The sequence below is a fragment of the Onthophagus taurus genome, chromosome 6, assembly GCF_036711975.1.
Source record: "Onthophagus taurus isolate NC chromosome 6, IU_Otau_3.0, whole genome shotgun sequence".
Lineage (NCBI taxonomy): Eukaryota > Metazoa > Arthropoda > Insecta > Coleoptera > Scarabaeidae > Onthophagus > Onthophagus taurus.
In genome coordinates, this window is record NC_091971.1 from 22060410 (window position 1) to 22083682 (window position 23273).

General features: G+C 35.3%; 1 protein-coding gene across 1 annotated transcript; it reads left to right on the plus strand.

Annotated features, from left to right (window-relative positions):
* Positions 1 to 9554: 9554 nt before the first annotated feature.
* Positions 9555 to 18450, plus strand: LOC111423032 (de-etiolated protein 1 abo). The gene is made up of 3 exons (XM_023056287.2): positions 9555 to 10184; positions 17241 to 18134; positions 18191 to 18450. Exons 1-3 carry the CDS (start codon positions 9652 to 9654, stop codon positions 18423 to 18425), a joined length of 1662 nt encoding a protein of 553 aa, XP_022912055.1. The 5' UTR covers positions 9555 to 9651; the 3' UTR covers positions 18426 to 18450.
* The last annotated feature ends 4823 nt before the right edge of the window (positions 18451 to 23273 follow it).

Below are 23273 nucleotides of genomic sequence, written 5' to 3' on the forward strand. Positions count from 1 at the left end.
TTACAACTTAATCGGCGAAAATTGTAAAATTCGAAAAAATTGTCGATTACTTCAAAAATTTATTTCTCAAGAACTAAAGGTGGTATTTCAAAACGGCTTTTTGCATTAAAAAGAGGATACTTTAATTAATAATTGGTGATATTTCCACAAGGATCCTTCAAGAAATAAATTTTATAGCGAATTTTGAATGTTATCAATGAAAATTGCAATATTGAAAATTTTATCAAAACTTCAAATATTGTCTTCTCAAAAAATTAAAGTTATTTTTCAAATCGTGTTGGTTCATTGGAAAGAGGTTACTCTTATTAACACTTTGGGAAATTTTCAAACTCATGTTCCAAGAAATGGATTGTAAAATTCGAAAAAATTGTCGATCATTTCCAAATTTTATTTCTCAAGAACTAAAAGTGATTTTTCTTTTTTGAGAAGAAGAAAGAGAGTAGAGCTGCAGGTCGAAAAAGACGCTTGTTAGAGGCAAAAGAAGTAGAAAAAAGCAGCAAAATTTGTAATACGTTTTTTAAAAAATCAAGCACAAACACGATTTCTTCAGAATGTCTTGAAAATTCTGCAAATTCTAAAGAATTGAATGATGCTGGTTCCAAGTTCAACCGAGAAAGAATTTGATACGACATCTAATGATGCAGAAAAGATAACTGGAAATATAGAGAATTCTAATTCTAGAAAGTATGCTACTTCTGAAGAATTAGAAGATGGGTCTGACAAAGAAATAGATACTGATGACGTTGAAGTAAATAAAAACTTGATGTCCAAAGACGCAGAAAATATAAAAAATCCCATATCTAGAGCGATTTAAGAACACGACATCGGTCTTCTTATGTTTAGTGAAGAGTCGGGAAAGGCAATTATAACTGATGCGTTGAGAATAGAAATTATTTATTTATTTATTGTTAGTGGTCCTAGTGTTTTGCCCACTAAAAATCGTTCTATGAACAAAACTTGGTTCAAAAAAAATTAAAAGATGGTCTTGGTGAGCAAGTGATGCGTTCATGATTAGTTTATTCACCTTCCAAAAAGTCTGCCTTTTGTATTTGCTGTCTTCTTCGGAATTAAGCAATGGAAAGCACTTGAGAGAATAAGTGTTCCAAAAATCATCGACAATGGTTTACTCACCGGAAAGAAATGGAAAGAAATTTACGTAACAACAGAGCCATAATTGATGCAACTTCAAGAGCAAATTTAAAAAGAAAGTCAGAAGTGGTGTGATATTTTGAAAAGACTTTTACTCTGCATCAAATACCTTGCCATACAAAACCTGGCTTTGCGAGTCACTTCAGTCAGATTTTAATACAGGAAATTTACTGGATTTCTTGAAACTAATTTAAGATTTGCGGAGAGCCATCCTGGATCCACTTCATATCTTTCACCGAAAATACAGAACGACCTTATTCACATCATGGCATCTACTGTTCGTGATAGTTTGCTAGAAAGAATACGTAAAACAAAGTATTATGGGCTAATGTTTGACTCGACTCCTGATCAAACTCATCGTGAACAAATGTCTGAGGTAGTAAGATATGTAGATATAAATTTTGAGAAAAAAACTGTGCAGATTAAAGAATGGTTCAAACTTGGTTCAAGAAATATTGAAGCAGTTAGAGAAAGACAATATGAATTTACAAGACTGTAGGTCACAGTGCTATGATAATGCTGCTGTTATAGCTGGACACAAGACTGGTGTTCATCAAAGAATCAAAAAAAACAGTATTTGTGAATTGTGATAATCATTCCTCTCAATTTGGTAGGCGTCCATGCAGCCAAAGAAGAAGTAATGATGGTAATTTTTTTCGGAACCATCGATGAACTTTATGTTTTCTTCTCTCGTTCAACCCAGCGTTGGGAAAAGCTCAAAGCTGTTGTACCTGTGGCTTTAAAGTCTGACTCCGATACCAGGTGGAGCGCAAAAACGGAATCAGTAAAACCTGTTAACAAATATCTCGAGCAAATAGTGAAAGTTCTCCAGAACATAATGGATTATGAAAGCGCGACTAGTGAAACTAAAAGCGATGCAAAGCAACTCTATAATAATATTAACATATGACTTATCTAACGTTACTAGGGTTTTGGGACAAGATCTTAATTCGTATTGACCGCGCTCAAAAGAGGTTGCAAGACCCTAAAATGAACTTTCATGAAGCAGCTTTAGATTTAAAAGCACTCCAAAATTATTTTCATGATGAAAGAGAAGTGTTAGTTAGTGACTCACTGAAAGAAGGAATTCGAATTTGCAATGAACGGGACATTGAATTTGAAAGAAAAGAATGGATGGCGAAACATCGAGAGATGCTGGTTTATCAGCTAAAGAAGAAATGGAAAGAGTTATGAAAGGGATTGTGGACCGTCTATTCAATGAATTAAAAAGTAGAAGCGTTTGTTTACAAGAAAGTGATGAAAAATTTTGATTTCTTCTTGATATAGAAGGGTTGTGTTTTAAAGCCGAATCAAGCTACTTGAAAGAGCGTTGTGAAAATTTTGGAGAAGCCTACAGTTGTGATGTGGATGGGCAAGATTATATGAAGAAATTTTTTATTTTAAAACGCTGCTAACAAGCCGTACCGAAAAAATATCAAGTCCCGAACAATTACTTAATTTTATAGTTCAGTATGGAGATGAAAACGTTTTTCCCAATATGCGTATATAGCATTGCAAATATTGCTGACAGTCGCAGTTACTATTGCCAGTTGCGAAAGATCATTTAGCAAATTAAAATTGATACTTTCATATTTGAGAACCTCGATGGCCCAAAGTCGATTATGTGATCTTGCTTTACTTAGCATAGAATGAGAAATGACCGAAGAAATTGACTTTGATAATATAATTAAACAATTTGCGTCAACTAAAGCAAGAAAGATAAATTTGTAATAAAATGTTAATAGATTTAGCTTGTGTGCTTTTTTACCCAATTCTAAAGTAGTTTTTTAGTAAATAAAACGTAAGATCGATGTTTGCCATAGGCGCCATTTATCCTAGGTACGCCACTGATTATATGGTATTAATTCACTATTTACGTTTTCTGTAGTTTGCTCTTCATCCCCACTCTTGGTGTTCTGAAGTTTGTTTGAAAAGGTGCCAGTTGTTTTACTCTTTGTCAAATAGCTACATATCAAAAATCGGCTATTTTGTTATTAAATTGTCATTTTCTGATCGGGAGCTTGTTTACCCGAATGTGTTATTACTTATTACACATAAATTCGGGTAATAAGTAATAATAACTAATAACTTATTAGTTATTATAATATTTCAAGCTCTTATCTAGAGGCCTCTCATTGTCATTTGCAAAATTGTTCATGAAACATGAAAATAATATAGGATGAATTTGTTGACGAATTTATACCAGTTCCTCGTCAATTCATGCCAGTTAATACCAATTACAAACTGTTGCAAAATACTAAAGACGTTAGAAGTTTCCAAATTTTATAGGATCAATTGACGGCAACCACTGCCAACTAAATGCCCACCAGGACATGGTTTTCGCTATTTCAATTACCTGAAGTAATTTGCAGTGGAGTTACAAGTAGTAGCTGATGCTGACAAAACAAATTTACCACAATCGCGGTTGGAACCAGGCGAAAGCAAAGTGATGACGGAATATTTTCATATTCGCAACTCTTCAAACTGCTTAAACATGAGGAATTCGATATGCCACCAAACAGAAAACTATCTGGTATAAACTTCAAAGTACCCTATGTTTTAATTGACGTGACTTACATTACTATCAATAAGTAGAGCATTATTTTCTAGAAAATCAGCGTGAAACAATTTAACTACAATCTAATCCAATACATATTCCAACATCTTCTTATAACTTTCTTGTTATCTCCCTTGTTTTGTAATCTGGGTATTGATCCTTCCATAGTACTGGTTTTCTTTGCACTTTCGAAATTAATATCTCACGATTTATTAGCACGACTTTTGCAAACAACTGCAAAACGTGGTACGACTTTTTACATCTATCTCTCTTGATCAAATTTATCTCAAAGACTTGGTTCACTCAAGAAGTGCAAGATGTAGCTGCGGAAAAATGAGAGATCAGGCAGACATTCAATCAATCAACGAAAGCTACAGGAAAAAGTTAACGAATGATATGAATCCTGAAATTTATTGATACACAGAAAGAAACTAGTAAACGAGTTCATACATATCACAAAGATAAAGGCGGAAAATTGAGAAAAATACTCCAAAATGTTGTACGAAGACATGGCAGAAAACAGGCAAAACACAGTACCTCCTCAACTAGCCATGGAAACTATTGCTTAATCGAAATTCAAATTTTCCAAAGAATAAGTAAAACAAACAATCTAGATGTAGTGTGCCATGCAGATGTAGTCGTCGTACAATAGTAGAAGTTGAAAAATAGAAAATCACCATTAATTCGCCATTAAATATGGCGAAGACAAAAGTAAAAGGATGCCATCGTACTGGAAGTGCAACATACTGATGCCAATCTTCAAGAAGGGTGAAAAGACAAACTCAAGGAATTAAAGGGGAATTACCATCTTGAGTTCTATCTAAAAATTTAATCTAAAAATTGATGACCAAAATGCTATCAGATGAAATAATAACAACTGGAATCTGTGAACAACAACAATGATTCAAAAAACAGCTCAACTAACTATAGATGTAATACAGAGTTCAACAAGACAGCTTGTATGTGTTTCGTCGATCTTAAACAGGTTTTTGATAGGTTGACACTAAGTGACGTAGTAATCTTGCTAGAAAGACGATACATATCCTCTAATATAGTAACACTTGTAAGTGAGATGAATCTGGATGAATACTCAGGTTTTTTAAGAAGTTTTTAAGTTTTTAACAGAAGAGGAATTCATGAAAGTTATACCAATTGCAAGTGATGTGAGGCAGGGAGATACCCTTCGCCCGGCTCCATGGGCATAGCCAGAGTGGCCCCAAATCTCTGAAATAATTACTAATAAAAATAAAACTCTTAATTACAAATTGACTGCATCACAGTCCATGCGCAACATCGGTTTGCCGAGAGGACTAACTAGGCCTTTACACCACGGGCGACATCTGTTGCCGAGAAGACTAACTAGACCTTCATAACTTTATTCTGGTTAGTCGACAGAAATCATAAACATATAAACCACTAGAAACGTTTCTGCTGAAGTTATAGCCTAGTCGTAGTGCTGTGTTAAAATGCAAATTTTTTTTACCTATTCAGGTATATGCCTATACCTATAGACTATAGTTTGTAGCGATGTTTGACGCTTTTAGCTACCGAGAAAAGGAAGAGATCGGAAAATGAAGGTGAAAATGATGAGGAGAAGCCATAGGATCCCTTACCAAACCCTGAACCTCAGCCAGGGCCTTCTTCGTCGACAATCCAAAACACTGTTCAAGAAGAGAGCTGCGATAATGACGTCGGCAAATGGGTGGGAAAAACGTCGCTTATGACTACACCCCAAAAAAATGAAAATTTTAAAACGCTGTTGGATACCTCCACAAAATTAAAGCTTTGCCGAAGATGCCACACATCTGAAGAGAAAATTTCAGTACATACTGCATAGTACTGCATACTACATATTGCAAGTCGATGGCATTTGGCAGCAGTCAAAGCTGCAAAATCCTTCATGGAGGAAGCTCCTATAGATGTCGAACTAATATCCGCACATCAAAAATTAAGAGCGGAAAATGGAAAAATGTTATCATCAATCATATCAACCATACTATTTTGTGGAATTCATGACTTACCATTAAGAGGCAAAGTACAAAACGAAGGAGTTTTTGAAGAGTTAGAAATTTCAGAATTGATAGTGGCGACGCCGACGTAGACCTAAAACGACAGATAGAAGGTAAAAAAAATGTTACCTATATATCACCCCAGATACAAAATAAACTTATAAAATTGTGTGGTAATGCTGTAAAAAGTCTTATACTAAAAGCTGCTAAAAAATCGTTCACTTATTCTATATTAGAGGACGATATATCAGGAAGCGAACAACTGTCTTTAGAACTGAGATTTTTCGATGAAGAAAAATTGACGGTACGCGAAGAATTTCTCGGATTCGAAAAATTAGAATCTATGGATGCAAGAACCATAGCTGAAACAATCAACAACTTTTTACAAACAGGAGAATTAGACCCACAAAAATGTGTTGGGCAAGGATACAACGGATGTGCGGCAATGGCCGGCAAAGATGGTGGAGTACAAAAGATAATAAGAGAAAAGTATAGAAAGGGCTTGTTCTTTCATTGCCATTATGATGCCATTATGAAAGATCTCTTTGCTTCTGCCAATAGGATTGCGGAGGAAATACAAATAGAACTCTTCATTCATCCAGAATAGTAAAGCACCAACAGCATCGTTCAAACACTCCTGCAGATTCACCTGCCGAGTATTGGAAACGTACGATACTTATTCCGTATCTGGACTCTTTAACGTCAGCGTTGCAGAACAGATTTTCTGTAGAAAACTTACCGGCCTTTTCTATATTATCCCTACATCCTTATCTTATGCTAAATTTGAAGATTGAAGATTTTAACCAGAGAGCAAAATGTATTGCTGAATTGTACGACCTGAAAGAACTTCAGTCTGAAACAGAATTGTGGCATCATGTGTGGACTGAAAAACCTTGGTAGACAGATCTTAAAAGATCTGGAAATGGTTGAAGTGATTAAAGAAGCTAATATATTCTTTCCCGGTATAAAAAATGCTTTAATGATCTCAATAGCGCAGCCTTGTTCTACAAGTACAATAGAAAGATCATTTAGCACATTAAGATGTGTCAAAACATGGTTAAGATCTACAATGGAGGAAAATCGTTTAAATGGACTATGTTTAATGAGTGTGCATAAAAATCTTGTGTCGGAAAAAGAGAATGGGATAGAATTAGAAGTCATAGAAACCCCTCCGCCCTATCGTCAGCGCCATCAACTCCCCAACATACCAGCTGGCTAAACATCTTGCAAAGATTCTGTCCCCCTTTACAGGTAACACGGAATCGTATGTCAGGGATTCTACACATTTTGTGGAATCGGTAAAAGGTGTAAAGCTGGATGCTGGGGATATGTTGGTAAGTTTCGATGTGGAATCCCTTTTTACTAGGGTACCAGTTAAGGATGCTGTAGAGGGTCTTCGCCGAAAACTCATTCCGGAGGGTTTACCAGGATCCATGCCAGATCTGGTGGAGTATTGCTTATCGTCGACGTATTTCAGCTGGAAAGGAGAATTTTACGAGCAGTTCGAAGGGACAGCCATGGGATCTCCACTATCGCCAATTATACCTAATTTCTACATGGAATTATTCGAAGAGGACGCTTTGAAGAAGAGCCAGTGGAAACCAAAACTATGGCTCCGATATGTGGATGATACGTTTGTGATATGGCAACATGGTCAAAAACGGCTCCAAGAGTTCTTGGATCACTTGAACTCTCAACATCCTATGATTAAGTTCACCATGGAAACAGAAACTGCCAAAAAACTACCTTTCCTAGATGTGTTGGTCACCAGGACGACAAATGGAGATATAGAACTTGGTGTATACCGAAAGAAGACCCATACCAACAGGTATTTACAGGCATGTTCACATCATCATCCCCAACAGAAGAGATCCGTACATTATTTCAGCGAGCAGCGAGACTATGTGAAGGAGCAACACTTTCTACGAGGCGTGCTGTAGAAGAATGGATACACTTCGAGGAACATCAACCAGGCCATCAAGCAGCGAAAGCAGAAAGAGGACACGGTAAGTACAAAACCATTTGGATTTATCTGTCTTCCCTATGTTTCAGGTGTAACGGAACGAATTGCTAGGCACCTCAAGAAGAACGACATCGTAGTGCGGTACGGCACGGTCAGCAAAATTCGGAACACACTCCCGATAGCCAAGGACAAACTAACTCCATTAAAAGGAGCGGGAGTCTATCGACTATCGTGTAGTTGTGGGAAGGTTTATGTTGGCCAAACTGGACGCAACGTCGAGTGCCGCATCAAGGAGCATGAGAGGGATGTAAGGCTGAAGAAGATCCAGCAGTCGGCCGTTGCGGAACATTGCCATGCAGAGGGGCACCGAATAGACTTCGAACAAACAAAGGTGCTGGCTAGGGACAACAGATACTACCAAAGACTGACAAGAGAAGCCATAGAGATTCACCGACATAAAAATAACGTCAACAGACAGGATGGCTGGGAGCTTAGCAGAACATGGAAGATGGTGGTGAACACGAAGACCTCTTCCCGCCTCACACCGGACGCGACGCAATTAGTTTCTAGTGTTAGTTCTAGTTTTAGTTCTAATCTTAGTTTAAAAGTATGTGTTGTTTAAATTAACGAATTTGTTCAATTGTTGAAACCCTTCCCCCGGTCATGCAAGTCTCCAAGATGTCAACTCTAATTCGCCTTCCCTCCTAGACCAAATTCTGACTACGCCCATGCCCGGCTCTATTTATTTTAGTAATAGAATAAGTAATTGAAGAAACGATTTATTGAGTGAGAGGTTTATTAGAATCATATGTTACGCAGACGATGCAGTCTTGATCTGAAGACAAAGATAGCCTCCAAAGAGTGGTGTCCCTAACAATAGCCAAAGAACCAAGAAGGTGTAAACTAGGGGTTTACAATCGTATCATAGATCAGGTCATGCAGGTGGAATATCTTCTGACGAAAGTCAGGACACAAATCACAAAAGCACTGTGCTTCCAGGATGTAATATAGAACGACAAATACTTACAAACAAAACCTAATTAAGACAGCTAAGAAGGGCTTCTCAGAACCATAGAGATGAAGAGATTCTTAAAGCAATTGCTCTTTTCTAGACCGCATTAGAAATGAAGACGTCAAGGAAAAGAGGAGCGCGCGACAAATGAAGAGATCCTGTCGGGATAGGTCCAGAACAGTGTACTGTTTCGGCAATCTGTGTTCTGAACAAAGATAAGACTGAGCCCTATTATAAGCGGAAGAAGAAGATAAATCCATTGATGACCTTGCATCTTTTGTGATTATCTCGACATCGGAAATCTACAAAATTAAATTAGTTACTTTATTGCCACATGATATACCTAGACCAAACAAGATTATACTAATCCCTGTTTGAGAAATCCTAAATTGATTCATTTACGTTAATTTCTTTTAGTCTTACAATTAGTAACTACTTAAAGCATTCGTTAATTTTTAGACATGATGAGATTGAATTTTTGACACATGACATGACAATTTACCACCTTTTTCAAAAAATGTGACCTCAATCGATTTGTGTTAGATGTATTTCAGTATTGTTTGAATATAAAAATAATTTCATAGATAGATATGCAACTCTTATTGCATAAATCCCACTTTGTGAAAGTCTATATGAAGTGTTAAGAGGTTACCAACCGACAATAAATAAAATCATAAAACAACATTGTTCATATGATAACAAATATGTATTTGATATTATTAGATTATTCTATAAAACCCAATCAAACTTTATCTTAATATCCTTATAACATTTTATAAATCTTAAGGAAAATCAAATAATTTATAACTAACTTCATATCAATAATCCGAAAAACAAACGACAACAATGAATGTAGTTACAAGATAATGTCAAGTCAGATTTATATAAAATTAGAAATTAATATCTTTTAATTAATGTTTTACTCAATTTCTATTATGAGAAAAGTATTTCCACTAACGAAATGGATGACTTTATTAAACCTCGAAAAGTTCCGCCACAAAACATAGTAATAAGACTATTTAATCGACAAACGTATGGTTACAAAAAACCGGGAACTCATTACTACCAAGTGCGGCAGTTTTATCAAAACGTCTTCCCAAATTTCACTGTGGTAAACGTAGAAAAACCACCGTGTTTTTTAAGAAAATTCAGTCCAGATGGAAGGCATTTTATAGCGTTTTCCGCAGATCAAACTTCCTTGGAGGTGTATAGTTATCAAGGACCAGCTGTTGCTTGCGATTTGCTGCAACACGTTCATTGTAGAAGTGAAAAAGAAAAGTTTGAGAGTAAAAGTAGTATATTTGAACGATTTTTTCAATTAAAACATGTGGTTAATGTGTGTCAGAGTTCCGAACAGTTAAATAGAGAGTGTAGTTTGTTTAGTGATGATGGTCGATATGTTATTATAGGATCTGCTAGTTATATTCCCGAAGATTTAAGACCTCATTTTTATGAAGTTTATACTAATAATGAATCTGTTACACCAAATCCTAGGTAATTTATTTAAAAAAAAATGATATAATTCAAGAATCATGTCGCTTAAAAATCGACAATTTTTCTTTTAATTGACAGGAAATCACTCAGGTAAGAGGTTATATATAAAAAAAAAGTGTAAAATTTACTGAAAAATCACTTTAAAGTTTTGACGTGACGTCACTATGCGTTAACACGCATATTTTCGGGTGAAATACGGTTGTTTCTTAGGTTTTCGACGCATAATGACTAAAATGTCATTGTTTACCATCTATAAACTAAAGAAAACCTAAAATCTATACCTGATGCCCTACCCCCCTCTTTAAACGTTACATTCTGATTTATTTCAGAATTTTGTGTAGAAATTCCACTTTGAATTAGATTAATTAACATTTAAAACAGTGCAAATTTCTCAAATGTCAGGTTGGGTCAGCCGATACTTTCTAGTTCTAGGTCTAGTGTTACTTTTACAGTATTACTAGAACTAACACAAGACCTAGAACTAGAATCATTCGGGTTTAGCCGTCTTGAGAGACGTGGGGCTAAATCCGAATGTTTCTTGTTTTCAGTCTAGTGTTAGTTCTAGTTTTGCACTACCACTAGAACTAACACAAGACCTACAACTAGAATCATTCGGGTTTAGCCGTCTTGGAGACGTATGGCTAAATCCGAATGTTTCTAATTCTAGGTCTAATGTCAGTTCTAGTGATAATGGTAGTTAGCGCTAGTTAGCATATGATATCACTATGTTGCATATTTTTATTGCCCTAAAACTAGATTAACACTAGACCTAGAACTAGAAAGTATCGGGTTTAGCCGTCTTTAAAGACATGGGGCTAAGAATGTTTCTAGTTTTCGATCTAGTGTTAGTTCTAGTTTTGCACTATCACTAGAACTAACACAAGACTTACAGCTAGAATCATTCGAGTTTAGCCGTCTTGAGAGACGTGCTGCTAAACCCGAATATTTCTAGGTCTAGTGTTAGTTCTAGTTTTAAATGTTATTTAGAGTTATATTGTATACAAGGTTTCCGGAAATTGCGTTCATATATTAAAAGGTGTGATTCTACATAAAAAATCATGAAGAAAAGTTCATACATATAAAGGTGTGTCCTAAAATGCTTCCTAAGGGAGGTAGAGCACTTTGAAGAAGACGTTCAATATGTGGTTTTTCTCGCGTCTGTGAAGTTAGCACCTCATTTTTTTAAAACTTCAAATTTCTCTTGAGTTCCCATTGCACCCCATTGAGTTCTATAGTTCTCTACCATTTTTATTAAAAGTTCCGCAAAAATAGGCAAAAACATCGATATCGACTTTTTGGGGTGCTAAGTTCACAAAACGAGATCACAAAATTTGCAATAACTATTAAACGAATGCACGTATCTAAAAACTTTATTAAAATATCTTTTAGAACTCGTGAGGTGCTATTCAGAACTCCCGGAACTTTTTAAAATTTTCACCCCTCCGGGACATTTACGAAATCTCAATGTGAACACTTAAAATCGCGCACAGTTTCTTAAATGTTAGTTTTACGGCTTCGGGCCTTAATCATTTTCGTTAGAACTCGTGAGGTGCTACCCAGAACTCCTATCAGAACTCCCGGAACTTTTCAAAATTTTCACCCCTCCAGGGCATTCACGAAATCTCAATGTGAACACTTGAAAACGCGCACAATTTCTTAAATGTTAGTTTTACGGCTTCGGGCCTTAATCATTTTTGTTAGAACTCGTGCTACCCAGAACTAGTATTTCTTAAATGTTAATATTTAGATTGTCAATGTTAGATGAAAATAAACCGAAACATTACAAATCTGTGGTAAATATACATTCAAAAATTGTAGACAAAGTGTGTCGGCGTTCATAAAACAGGTGTATTTTGATTATTTTGGATTCCCGTTGGACACCCGTGACAAGTACTGGATCCCTCATATGGTATGTAAAATATGTGTGGTCTAAAATATATATAAGTCTTTGAGGTTATGGGCGAATAAGAAAAGACCTCATCAAGATGATTGTTATTTTTGTGTGGTTAATATAGACGGAATTAATAGAAGAAACCGGTCGAAATGGTTTTACCCTAACTTGTTATCTGTTACTCGGCCAGTCCTGTACTCCGGAGATGCGCCAGTACCCCAAGTTTCTTCACCTACACAAAATGATCACGACTTTGAGGAAACAAGGTCTTCTTTAAGTGATGAAAGTGGGACAAGTGATTTTAACCCAATTTCTTCTGAGCCTCAGCCCTTTAATCAGGAAGACCTCAGTGCATTAGTCAGAGACCTTGGTCTTTCTAAAAAAGCATCGGAGATTCTAGCTTCTCGATTAAAGCAAAGAAATCTTGTAACCCCGGAAACAAGAATTTCATACTATCGTAACCGTGAGACAGAATTGCTTTCATTCTTTGCTAAAGATGACGACTTTGCTTTTTGTTCAGATGTTCCTGGTTTATTGAAAGCAATGGGAGTACAGAAGTATGATCCAAACGAATGGCGTTTATTTATTGATTCTGCTAAACGTAGCCTAAAATGTGTACTTATGCATAACGGCAATAAACTGGGTTCGATACCGATTGCACATTCAAGTACAGTCTAAGAAGAATATGCTACTGTAGCTTCTGTTATGGATAAAATCAAGTACAACGAACACAAGTGGCTGATATGTGTAGATCTAAAGATGGTGAATTTTCTTCTTGGACAACAAGGGGGCTATACAAAATATCCATGTTTTTTTTTGTTTGTGGGACAGCAGAGCTAAGTCTGAGCACTGGGTTAGAAAAGATTGGCCTTCCAGGCAAACTATGGTTCCGGGAAAGCTGAATGTGATAAATGAACCCCTTGTGTCCAGGGATCGTATAATACTGCCACCTTTACATATCAAACTAGGGCTTATGAAACAATTTGTCAAAGCTCTAAACAAGGATGGTGAGTGTTTTAAATACATCGCTAAAAAGTTCCATAACTTGAGCACAGAGAAACTTAAAGCCGGAATTTTTGGTGGTCCTCAAATAAACAGGTTGACAAAGGATGAAAACTTTAATAGTTACATGACTGATATTGAAAAAAATGCCTGGAATGAATTCGTTTGGACTGCACAAAATTTTCTGGGAAACAAAAAGGACGAAAGCTATGCGGAGCATATTGAGCTGATGTTGTTACACTTCTAGCAGCTTGGATGTAATATGAGCATCAAGGTACACTTCCTCCACAGTCATTTGGGCCGTTTCCCTGAAAATCTTGGTGATCTGAGTGAAGAACAAGGGGAACGGTTCCATCAAGACATTCGAACTATGCAGGAACGTTACCAGGGTCACTGGAATGCTCACATGATGGAGCATTAAAAACAGCCCTCGTGAACCAAGTCACGCAAAAGAAAATCTTATAAAAGAAAATTTTTTGATAAGTAGTGGTTGTTTTTCTAATGAGTTTCTTAATAAAATATAGATTTTTCTTAAAAAACGGTTTAATTATTATATCTCAAAAATTGAAGCTGATACGAACAATCTGCCTTCAGATCTGAAATCAGCACTCAGAGAAAGTATAATATTAGTCATAATATTTCATGCAACAAAAATGCTGTTTCCTTGTGTAATCGAATGAAAAATTAGAAAGAATGTACAGTTGCGGAAATTTTTTGCTTTGATCTTTTCACTATTTTAACTTTAAAATTAGAATCTACGGCAAAAAATACAAAAAAAAAAGTTCTGCTTATAAAATAGTCTACGACCACTCGTTTTCAAGATAAATAATACTAAGTAAAATACTGCACACAAACAGGTGTATTAAACTATCACTAAAAATCTTAGTAGGCTCCTTTCATTTGTTGATCTTTGCTGTCAAGCGGTCGATAAAAACATATTTTAGTGCAAAAACCATTATTGTAATTTACGTTTAATTAAATCAAAATGGTTCAATACTCAAACGAAGAGATGGCAAACATTCACTTTACGTACGGTAGAGCTGATGGAAATGCCAGTGAAACACGAAGATTGTACGCAGAATATATCCAAATCTACAACTTCCCTGTGAACGAACGTTCGCTTCTATTCATAGAAGATTGTGTGAAATTGGTGCTTTAAGGAAAATTTAACGTTACGACTGTGGAAGGACATGCACTATGAGGACTGTAGAAGTGGAAGAAAAGGTGCTCGATGCAGTAACTATCAATCCTAGGGTAAGCACTAGGAGATTATCGGTACAAGAAATTGTGCCGAAAACGACCGTTTTATTTAAAGATTAGCTACTGCATCCATATCATTTCCAACATGTGCAGGCCTTAAAACCCACCGATAGCATCCCAAGACTACAGTTCAGTCGTTGGATTATGGAACAATGGCGCCATGACAGAAATTTTCCGGAAAAAATGTTTACCGATGAAGCTGGATTTACCCGAGATGACGTCATTAACTTCCATAATATCCATGTTTGGGCCGATGAAAACCCATACAATGTTTTAGCCACGAAACATCAAGAAAGATTTTCTATTAATGTATGGGTTGGTATTATTGGAGATCATTTAATTGGTCCGCATGTACTTGATAACCGTCTCATCGGTACAAATTATCTTAACTTTTTGCAAAATACCTTGTTTGAACTGATGGAAGAAGTGTCGTATCAAACACGAAGGGAAATGTGGTTTATGCGTGATGGGGCTCCTCCTCATTTCAGCGTTCAAGTACGGCAATATTTAAATGAAACCTACCGTGAAAGATGGATAGGTCGAGGAGCGCCCGTAGCATGGCCCCCACGTTCGCCGGACTTGAATCCTATAGACTTCTTTCTCTGGGGTTACCTTAAATATTTAGTGTATGCAATACCAGTTCACAATGTTGAAGAGCTAGAACAACGTGTAAGGGACGGTTGTAATGCTATTCGAAACAAACAAGGTATTTTTTGGAAAGAAAGACGTTCATTAATTAAACGAGTGAGATGTTGCATCGACCTGGATGGTGGAATTTTTGAACAATTATAACTTTTTTTGGTGTTATTTGTTAAAAATTTAAGCGCTTTTTGTTAATGTTTTAAGTTAAACTTTTTATTTTTGTTAAATTAATACATATGTTTGTGTGCAGTATTTTACTTAGGCCCACTACTACCAGTCATAGTTAAAGTCTCTGATAGCGTTATCTATCGGATAGCTTAAAAATTGGTTACTACCACTGTATTTATCTTATAGATACCGCTAGTTTTTCACTAAAAATAAATGTAGTAATAATGTAAATAAATTTTTATTTTCTTAAATTACTTTTTTTTTTACAAGGGAATTGGAAATGGAAAAAATACAAAGGAATTGATAGCTGAACGTTGTGTATTTTTTTATAAAGTTTAGTTATCAATTCTCTTGTATTTTTTTCATCGCAAACCTGTGTAATTAGATAATCAGATCAATTCTAATTTTAAAGTAATGCTCCTTGCTTTCTTTTTATTTTTATTTCTAATTGTAAGTCCAGCAATTCCATTTTCTTTTCATGCTCTTCTTTCGCTTGTTTAATAAGCAATTCAGTTAATTCCAGTCTCTTTTTATTCAAGTGGTTATATCCATCACGGATAGATTTGTTTGCGGTTTCTGTAAACAAGTATACATATGTATTAAAGTAATATTACATACAAGAATCTAACTTACTTGGCTTTGAACCCACATCCAACACACGACATTTCCTTTTCCTAAGGTTTTGTGGGTTCCATGTGGTCCAATTGTTGTTAACTTCTGTTGGTTTATGTAATTCAACTGATTAGGCCCACCACCAGTTCTCATCGCGTTTTGTCGAATTTGAGTACATTTACTTCTCACTTGTTTCTTTAACATATCATACTTGGCTTTAACGCCTTTTGCATCCCGGCAAATCCTACTTACCGCCGTTAGTCCGGAGCTATTTCTATCCAGATCTTTCAAAAGAATTGACATAAATATATTGTTTACCATCACATTTTAACATACAATAATGGTATGTTAAAAGTGATACAATACTGCATCACTTTTTTTGTTTTCTATTACGTTTTATGTTTGATAACAAATTCAACAAGATGTTCGCATTCTTCTTTTGTGAAATTGGTGGTTCGTCGCCTTTTGTCAGTCTCCATTTTCAAATTTAAATTTTAAGGTTAGAACAGGTTAAAATATCGTCAAAATACCTAATAGTAGGTCTTTTGATCACATAGAGCTGTCAATTTAACATAATCGACAAAAAAATCCCAAGATTTCTTGGTTATCTCAAGGATTTCTTAACTATGAGATAAATGGAGGTGGTAGTACGCACGACCTTGTTATCTACGAGATAAATTGTATCTTATAGATAGCTTAACTAATAGATAGCATTGGTTTGGTAGTAACGGGGCTTAGTATTATTTATCTTAAAAACGAGTTTTTTTATGTATTTTGCCGTAGATTCTAATTTTGAGGTTAAAATAGTGAAAAGATCAAAGCAAAAAAAAATATGGGAAATAATAATTCCTTCTAATTTTTCATGCGATTCTTCATGCGTCTTGAGAGACGTGCGGCAAAATCCGAATGTTTCTAGTTCTAGGTCTAGTGTTAGTTCTAGTGGCAGTGGTAGGTAGCGCTAGTTAGCATAAGATATCACTATGTTACATATTTTTATTACACTAAAACTAGAACTAACCCTAGAATTAGAATCATTCGGGTTTAGCCGTCTTGAGAGACGTGCGGCTAAACCTGAATGTTTCTAGTACTACGTCTAGTGTTAGTTCTAGTTTTAAATGTTATTTAACATTAAATTGTAGTATATTTTTATTGAAAGAAAAGTAGAACGAACACTAGACCTAGAACTAGAAACATTCAGGTTTAGCCGTCTTAAGAGACGCACGGCCTAATATCAGTTCTAGTGACAATGGTAGTTAGGGCTAGTTAGCATAAGATATCACTCTGTTGGATATTTTTATTGTACTAACACTAGACCAAGAACTAGAAATGTTGTAATTTTTCGATATGTTCTACATTTCTCCGCACATTCTTTTTATTTTTAACATATGTTTTGGGTCAATTTTTAAGCCACATGATGATTCTTGAATTTTTCCAAAAAAAATCCTTAAAAAGTTTCAATTTTCATTAAAAAATCATTTTAGATCACCATTAGAAGATTATACCTTACATTTAGTTGATTTAAAAGCTGGAAGGCTATGTGATACACGCCGTTTCAAAGTTGACAAAATTTTTTTGTCACACAATCAGGGATTATACCTTTACAAAGATACATTAGCTGTCCTCTCGGTGCAACACCAAGTAATTCATATTTTTCAAATTCTTGATGGAATGTTTGTCGATGTACGAAAAATAGGAAGGTTTTGTTTTGAGGATGATTTGTACTTTTACAACTCAGTTTTTCCAACGGAACGAAAATTTCGAGAACCGTTTATAAATACGTTAAAACATCGATTATTGGTATTTTTATACAAACGAGCTAAATGTATAACTTTAGATACAAAAAACCCATACGAATTAAGAAAATTTTATCAATATTTCGAAAACTTTAAAAGTTTACGGTTATGGAAAATGCAACTTTTAGATGAAGACCATTTGCTCATGAAGTATGCTAGCGAAGAAGTTGTTACCCAAAAATCTATAGATGCGAATAGTTTGCCGTCGTTTTTTGTTGTTTATAATATGGTTGAAAGTAAAATTTTGGCGGTTTATGAAAATACTTCGGCCGCTTTATTAAAATTATTCGAAGATTTTTGCGATTATTTTCGAAACGCAAACATTTTTAAACAAGTTCAATTCACGTGTAGTCCTTCCAATAATATTTATGCTAGATTAATTCAAGAAAGGTTTCAAAAGACAATCGTCAGTGCGAAATTTGGCGGGGAAACCGAAGCCACAAAAAGAATTCTTGCACAGTTACCAATTAGTTCACAATCATACAACAGTTCGCCTTATTTGGATTTATCACTTTTTAGTTACGATGATAAATGGGTTTCTGTTATGGAGAGACCAAAACCTTGCGGAGAACATCCAATTAGGTAACCAAAAATAATTATTTAATATATTTCTTTTAATTATAATTACTTTTTTGAAGGTTTTATGCCCGTGATTCGGGGTTTTTGAAGTTTAAAATTTACGCGGGGAGCTTAAATAGAGCTCAAACACCACCAGCTAGAAGATTGGTAGCTTTTACGTTCCATCCAACTGATCCATTTGCAATTTCCGTTCAAAGAACAAACATGGAATATGTTGTTAATTTTCATATAAGATTAGATAGGAGGGAAGATTGTGAAATGAATGAAAATGAAAATGTTTTAACGTTTCAATAATGAATCAATAAATATTTTTTTTTAATCTCATTTATTACTGCAATCTAAATCTCTTTAATATAACCAAGGACTGGCCAGTTTAGAAAAGTGACTCTTAAACGCTCCCAACTCCAGTGTCAATGTTTAGTGACGTAAAACGAAGCGTGCGTTGCAAGTTTGCTAAATTATCCTCATTACACAGCTCTACAACAAAAAAATTTTTTTTGTTGCCCTGGATATCTGCAAATTTTTATGTTTTCAAGTTCCCAGATTACGAATATATTCATGAAAGTATTGAATGTGCTCTTGTTTTTTATTATTTTTACATATCTTATATTTTGAACAATTACACTGTGCAACAAGAAAAACCATCCCGGTTGGTTCCAATGGTAAATGAAAGTAAAACTCGGGGTTTTTTATGATCACCTAAAGTTGGCATGTTTTTACGGTAGTTTTTGGCCGTATTTCTTCTCTATAGTGAAGCGAAAACTATTTTGTATTCAGGTAAAGTAAGCTTTTTGTTCATGATACGGCAAAATATCTAAAACTTTTAGTAAAATGTCCAAAAGACCTTTGTCTGAACTTGAATTACAAATGGAAATTGAACGAATAATGAATGGAGAAGAAAGTAATTCAGAACCTTATAGTGATAGCGGAAGTGATTGGGAAGAATATAATTTAGAAGTCGATGAGTCTATTTCAGATGATGATACCAATTTGGATGAGGATGTTAGAACTGCACGCTATGACTCCCCAGTTTTTTCCACACAAGAGACTACAAATGTTCCCATAGATGTTGCTGATGTACGTAGTTCAACAGTAGCACCACAAAACGTTGAACAAGAAACATCTCCCATTGTCTAAAATACCCCGAACGGAGAAGAGTATAATTTTGCCCAATACAACTAATCTCAAGGGAAAAAACGGACATAAATGGTCAGCTAAATTACCGCAAAGATCTAAAAGAACAGCTAGTCGAAATATAATAAGCTAAAGAGTGTTTAACTGTTGAGGATCACTTCTTGCATTTTATTTCCAATGATATATTGAATATAATTCTTCAACACACTAATGAAGAAATTACCAGACAATCTGCGAAATATGCCGAAGCCTGGATCTCACATGTTTCTAAGGAGGAATTAATGGAATTTTTTGCAGTACTGCTACTTTCTGCCGTAAAAAAAGATAATCATCTTCACGTCAAACGGATGTTTGATTCTGCTATTTCGGGTTCATTTTTAAAAGTTGCATGTGTTACGAACGTTTTAACTTCCTAGTTAATTGTCTTAGATTTGATGATAAAGAAAGTAGAGAAGCGAGAAAGCAAGATGATCCTTTTACACATATACGTAAAATATGGGAAATATTCATCGACACCTGCAGAACGTCGTATACGCCATCGTCTTATTTGACAATAGACGAGCAACTTCTGGGCTTCCGCGGCAAGTGCCCTTTTAAAATATATATACCTACTAAACCAGCTAAATATGGCATAAAGATAGTGATGCTATGTGATTCTTCATCAAAATATCTAGTTGACGCATGTCCATACTTAGGAAAGGGAACGCAAACTGGAGGTTTACCAGTAGCAAATTATTTTGTAAAAGAACTAACAAAGTCTGTTCACGGCAGCAATCGAAATATCACGATGGACAATTGGTTCACTTCGGTTGACCTTGCTGATGAACTACTATAAAAACCATATAAACTTAGGATGTTAGGAACAAAAAAGAAAAAAACGGGCGATACCCCCATAACTATTAGAAACGAAAGGAAGGAATCCTAAAACTTGTTTTGACCGAAACAAAACATTGGTGTCTTACGAACCGAAAAAAAATAAAATCGTTTTATTGCTATCCACGATGCATGACGGAGCGGAAATTTCAGAAGAAAATGGTAAACCAATGATGATTCTTAATTATAATGAAACCAAAGGAGGGGTCGATACGTTTGATCAGCTTTCTTCAAATATGAGTTGCAGTCGAAAAACCAGAAGATGGCCGTTATGTGTATTTTACGGAATGGTAAATTCAGCCAGTATTAATTCATATATAGTATATTGCTACAATACGTTTAAGAGAGGCGAAAAACCTTTATCACGGGAAGGATTTGTGATTGAATTGGTCTATCGCCTTGCAAAGCCGTGGATGCAGCACAGAATAAGCGTTCCAAGTTTGCGTCAAAATTACGCCAAAACATTTGCGAAATACTCAAGGTAGATATGGTGGATGAAAATACGGTTCCTCAAGACAAAAAACGTACAATTTGTTTTTACTGCCCGAGCAAATTAAGGCGAATGACCACCACCTATTGTGTGCAGTGTAGAAAGGCATTTTGTGTAACGCATCGTGGAAATTACTGCACCGAATTCGCCTCGCATTAAGAATATAAGGTTTATTATATATTATTGTGTTACTGAATACGTAAGCAAGATATCTTCATAGATTGTACATATTTTGTAATAAAAACGCGCTTTCTATATAACGTTTTTTTAATGATCGTAAAGTTTACGACAGTATAGTATTCACGTATATCAAAACCACTATAGTATTCTAGGGTTAAAACATTTTATGAAAAATAACTTAAAACGGACAGTAGACTTACAGGACGTATGTACAGGGAGTCCATTCATCACCCTTCGCTATAACAAAGAAACAAGAAAGTCTTACAGGTAAAAAAACGAACAGATAGAAGGATAGAAGTTAGATGTTCAGGTGGGTTAGTACATAAGTCCGTAGCTTTTAGTTCGAGAATATTCCTCAAACAGTGAACATCTGGCAGAGCATCGTTTATTTGTGACTTAGTGATTTGTTTGGTGTGTGTTTATTTGCGACTTAGTGATTTGTTTGTTGTGTTTACGGTGGAAAAACCAGTATTTGTGGCGCATAAAATGGTTTGCAATATAAACAATTTCTGTTACGTTTGTGGCAGATCGACATACAGAAGAATTAAGTTTCACACTGATGCAACAGCTGCTAAGCTACCAGAAGTACTCCTAGAAAGTTCTCTGAAATGGAATACACAGATACATGAAGTTGGAAATAAACTCAGTTCAGTAGTTTTCCAGCTAAGAACAGTGATAAGATTGACAAATCGACATACAGCAATGGTGTATTACTCGAATTTCCAAAGCATTATGTCTTGTAGTGTGTTGTTCTGAAAACGTTCCCCAGGTGTTGAACGAATATTTATAATACAAAAAAGAGGAGTTAGAGCGTTGATGAATGCAAATCTAATAGACAGCGTAAGCCATTGTTTAAAGAATTAAAAATAATGACTGTCTATTCGCTGTATATCTATAGGTGTCTTATTTTCATAAAACAAAACATGAATGATGTGTCGTGTAGAGCCCAATATCATCATTACAGTATGAGCAACAACTCATCTCTATAAATTCCATACCACCGACACCGACTACCTGTCAAGAATCGATATATTACCAGGGCGTAAAATTTTATAACAAACTGTCATATATTCTGTATTATTATATTTTCTATAATGTTATGAATTACATTATGATATACAAATACTTTATCTGACAACCTGTAACTTTTGAGTTTTTTGGAAATAAATTATTATTATTATATGTAAAATGGATAAAAATACCCAACGTGCGTACTCGAGTAATAATTATATACGCACGTCTTTCCGGCTTAAAATAACTTAATTTTGTCGTATGGGCTTAGATTTATTTAGACAACTTTATTTCTTGATTAGGATTAGTCAAGCCGTTAGCTTCCCATACTTTTTTTTATTGTTGTACATTAAGTTTTGAGATTAAACCCGAGTTTCCACAGAGGCATGTTTTCGAGTAACACCCTCACGCTGACGCCACAGGCAAGAGTGATGTTCACGCTTCATATCAAACTGGTTTGATGTTTGTCGTGAATTTGCTCACGTATGCTAATGAACCAGTGTTGTATGATGCAACAATCAACGACTACATAAACCGAGATTTGGGAATAGCAGCAGCTGAGAGAGTTCCTAGCTTGATCAATATTCCTGGATTTGGACGGAAAGACGTTATTTAAAAATTTAAGAACCTGAGGATTTCATACTGTAAAGAGTTGTAGAAAATAGCCGACAGCGGTCTGGAGTTTTCTGGTTTGACTTGATGAATTCTTTCATTCGCCCAGCAACGACAGTTCATCCGATACTTTAGTATTAAGACTTTTTCGTTTATTTTTCGCCGGTAAAGTTTCGGACAATCAGTAATTATACAAAATAGTGTATTGCTTATTGTGCTCTACAGTTAAGGATATGGCATATTATTCAGCAGTTGCCTTTACCAAAGCCCTTAAGTAATTACTTTTAGCTCCCTGTCAACCAAATTACGTGCCCCCAATTTCTTTTCAAGTATCCACTTTTTAACCCACCATCGCCATTTCTTCCGTTTTTCCTTCGATTTTAGCAACTGATTCATTCTTTGTGCTAAGATAGCACTACAAATTGAACTCACCATAGCACATATCTCGATGAATAACGTTTTCGTTGATACTATAGTCCGTGTGAAAGGTTCATGATCCACAACTGGCAGGCACATACACAAAATCGAGTATGAAGGCGTGATACACTTTCGTTTTCACATCCCGTGGGAACACACCATAAAGCAATTATGAGGTCGAACATTTTCCATTCCTTTATGTATAATGTGTTCAAAATTGTTTGATATAGAGAATGCAGAGAGTGCATTTTGGGATTCTTGTTGCTGGTTTAATTCTGCGTCTTTTGGGATATTAGCGCTTCTAATTTGATCATTACAAACTACATTGTTGTGTATTGGCGAGTAGTACACACCTTTTTTGTCTCTTGGGGAATATTTACATATTTATTGCGTAGAGACGGGAAATGTTTGTTTTGCAATTCTTT

Bases quoted from the DNA above. Each gene is read 5' to 3' on its own strand.
- LOC111423032 (XM_023056287.2), top strand. From the start codon at position 9,652: ATGGATGACTTTATTAAACCTCGAAAAGTTCCGCCACAAAACATAGTA. The intron at 10,185-17,240 runs GTAATTTATTTA...AAATCATTTTAG, and splicing joins TCTGTTACACCAAATCCTAG to ATCACCATTAGAAGATTATA. The intron at 18,135-18,190 runs GTAACCAAAAAT...ACTTTTTTGAAG, and splicing joins TGCGGAGAACATCCAATTAG to GTTTTATGCCCGTGATTCGG.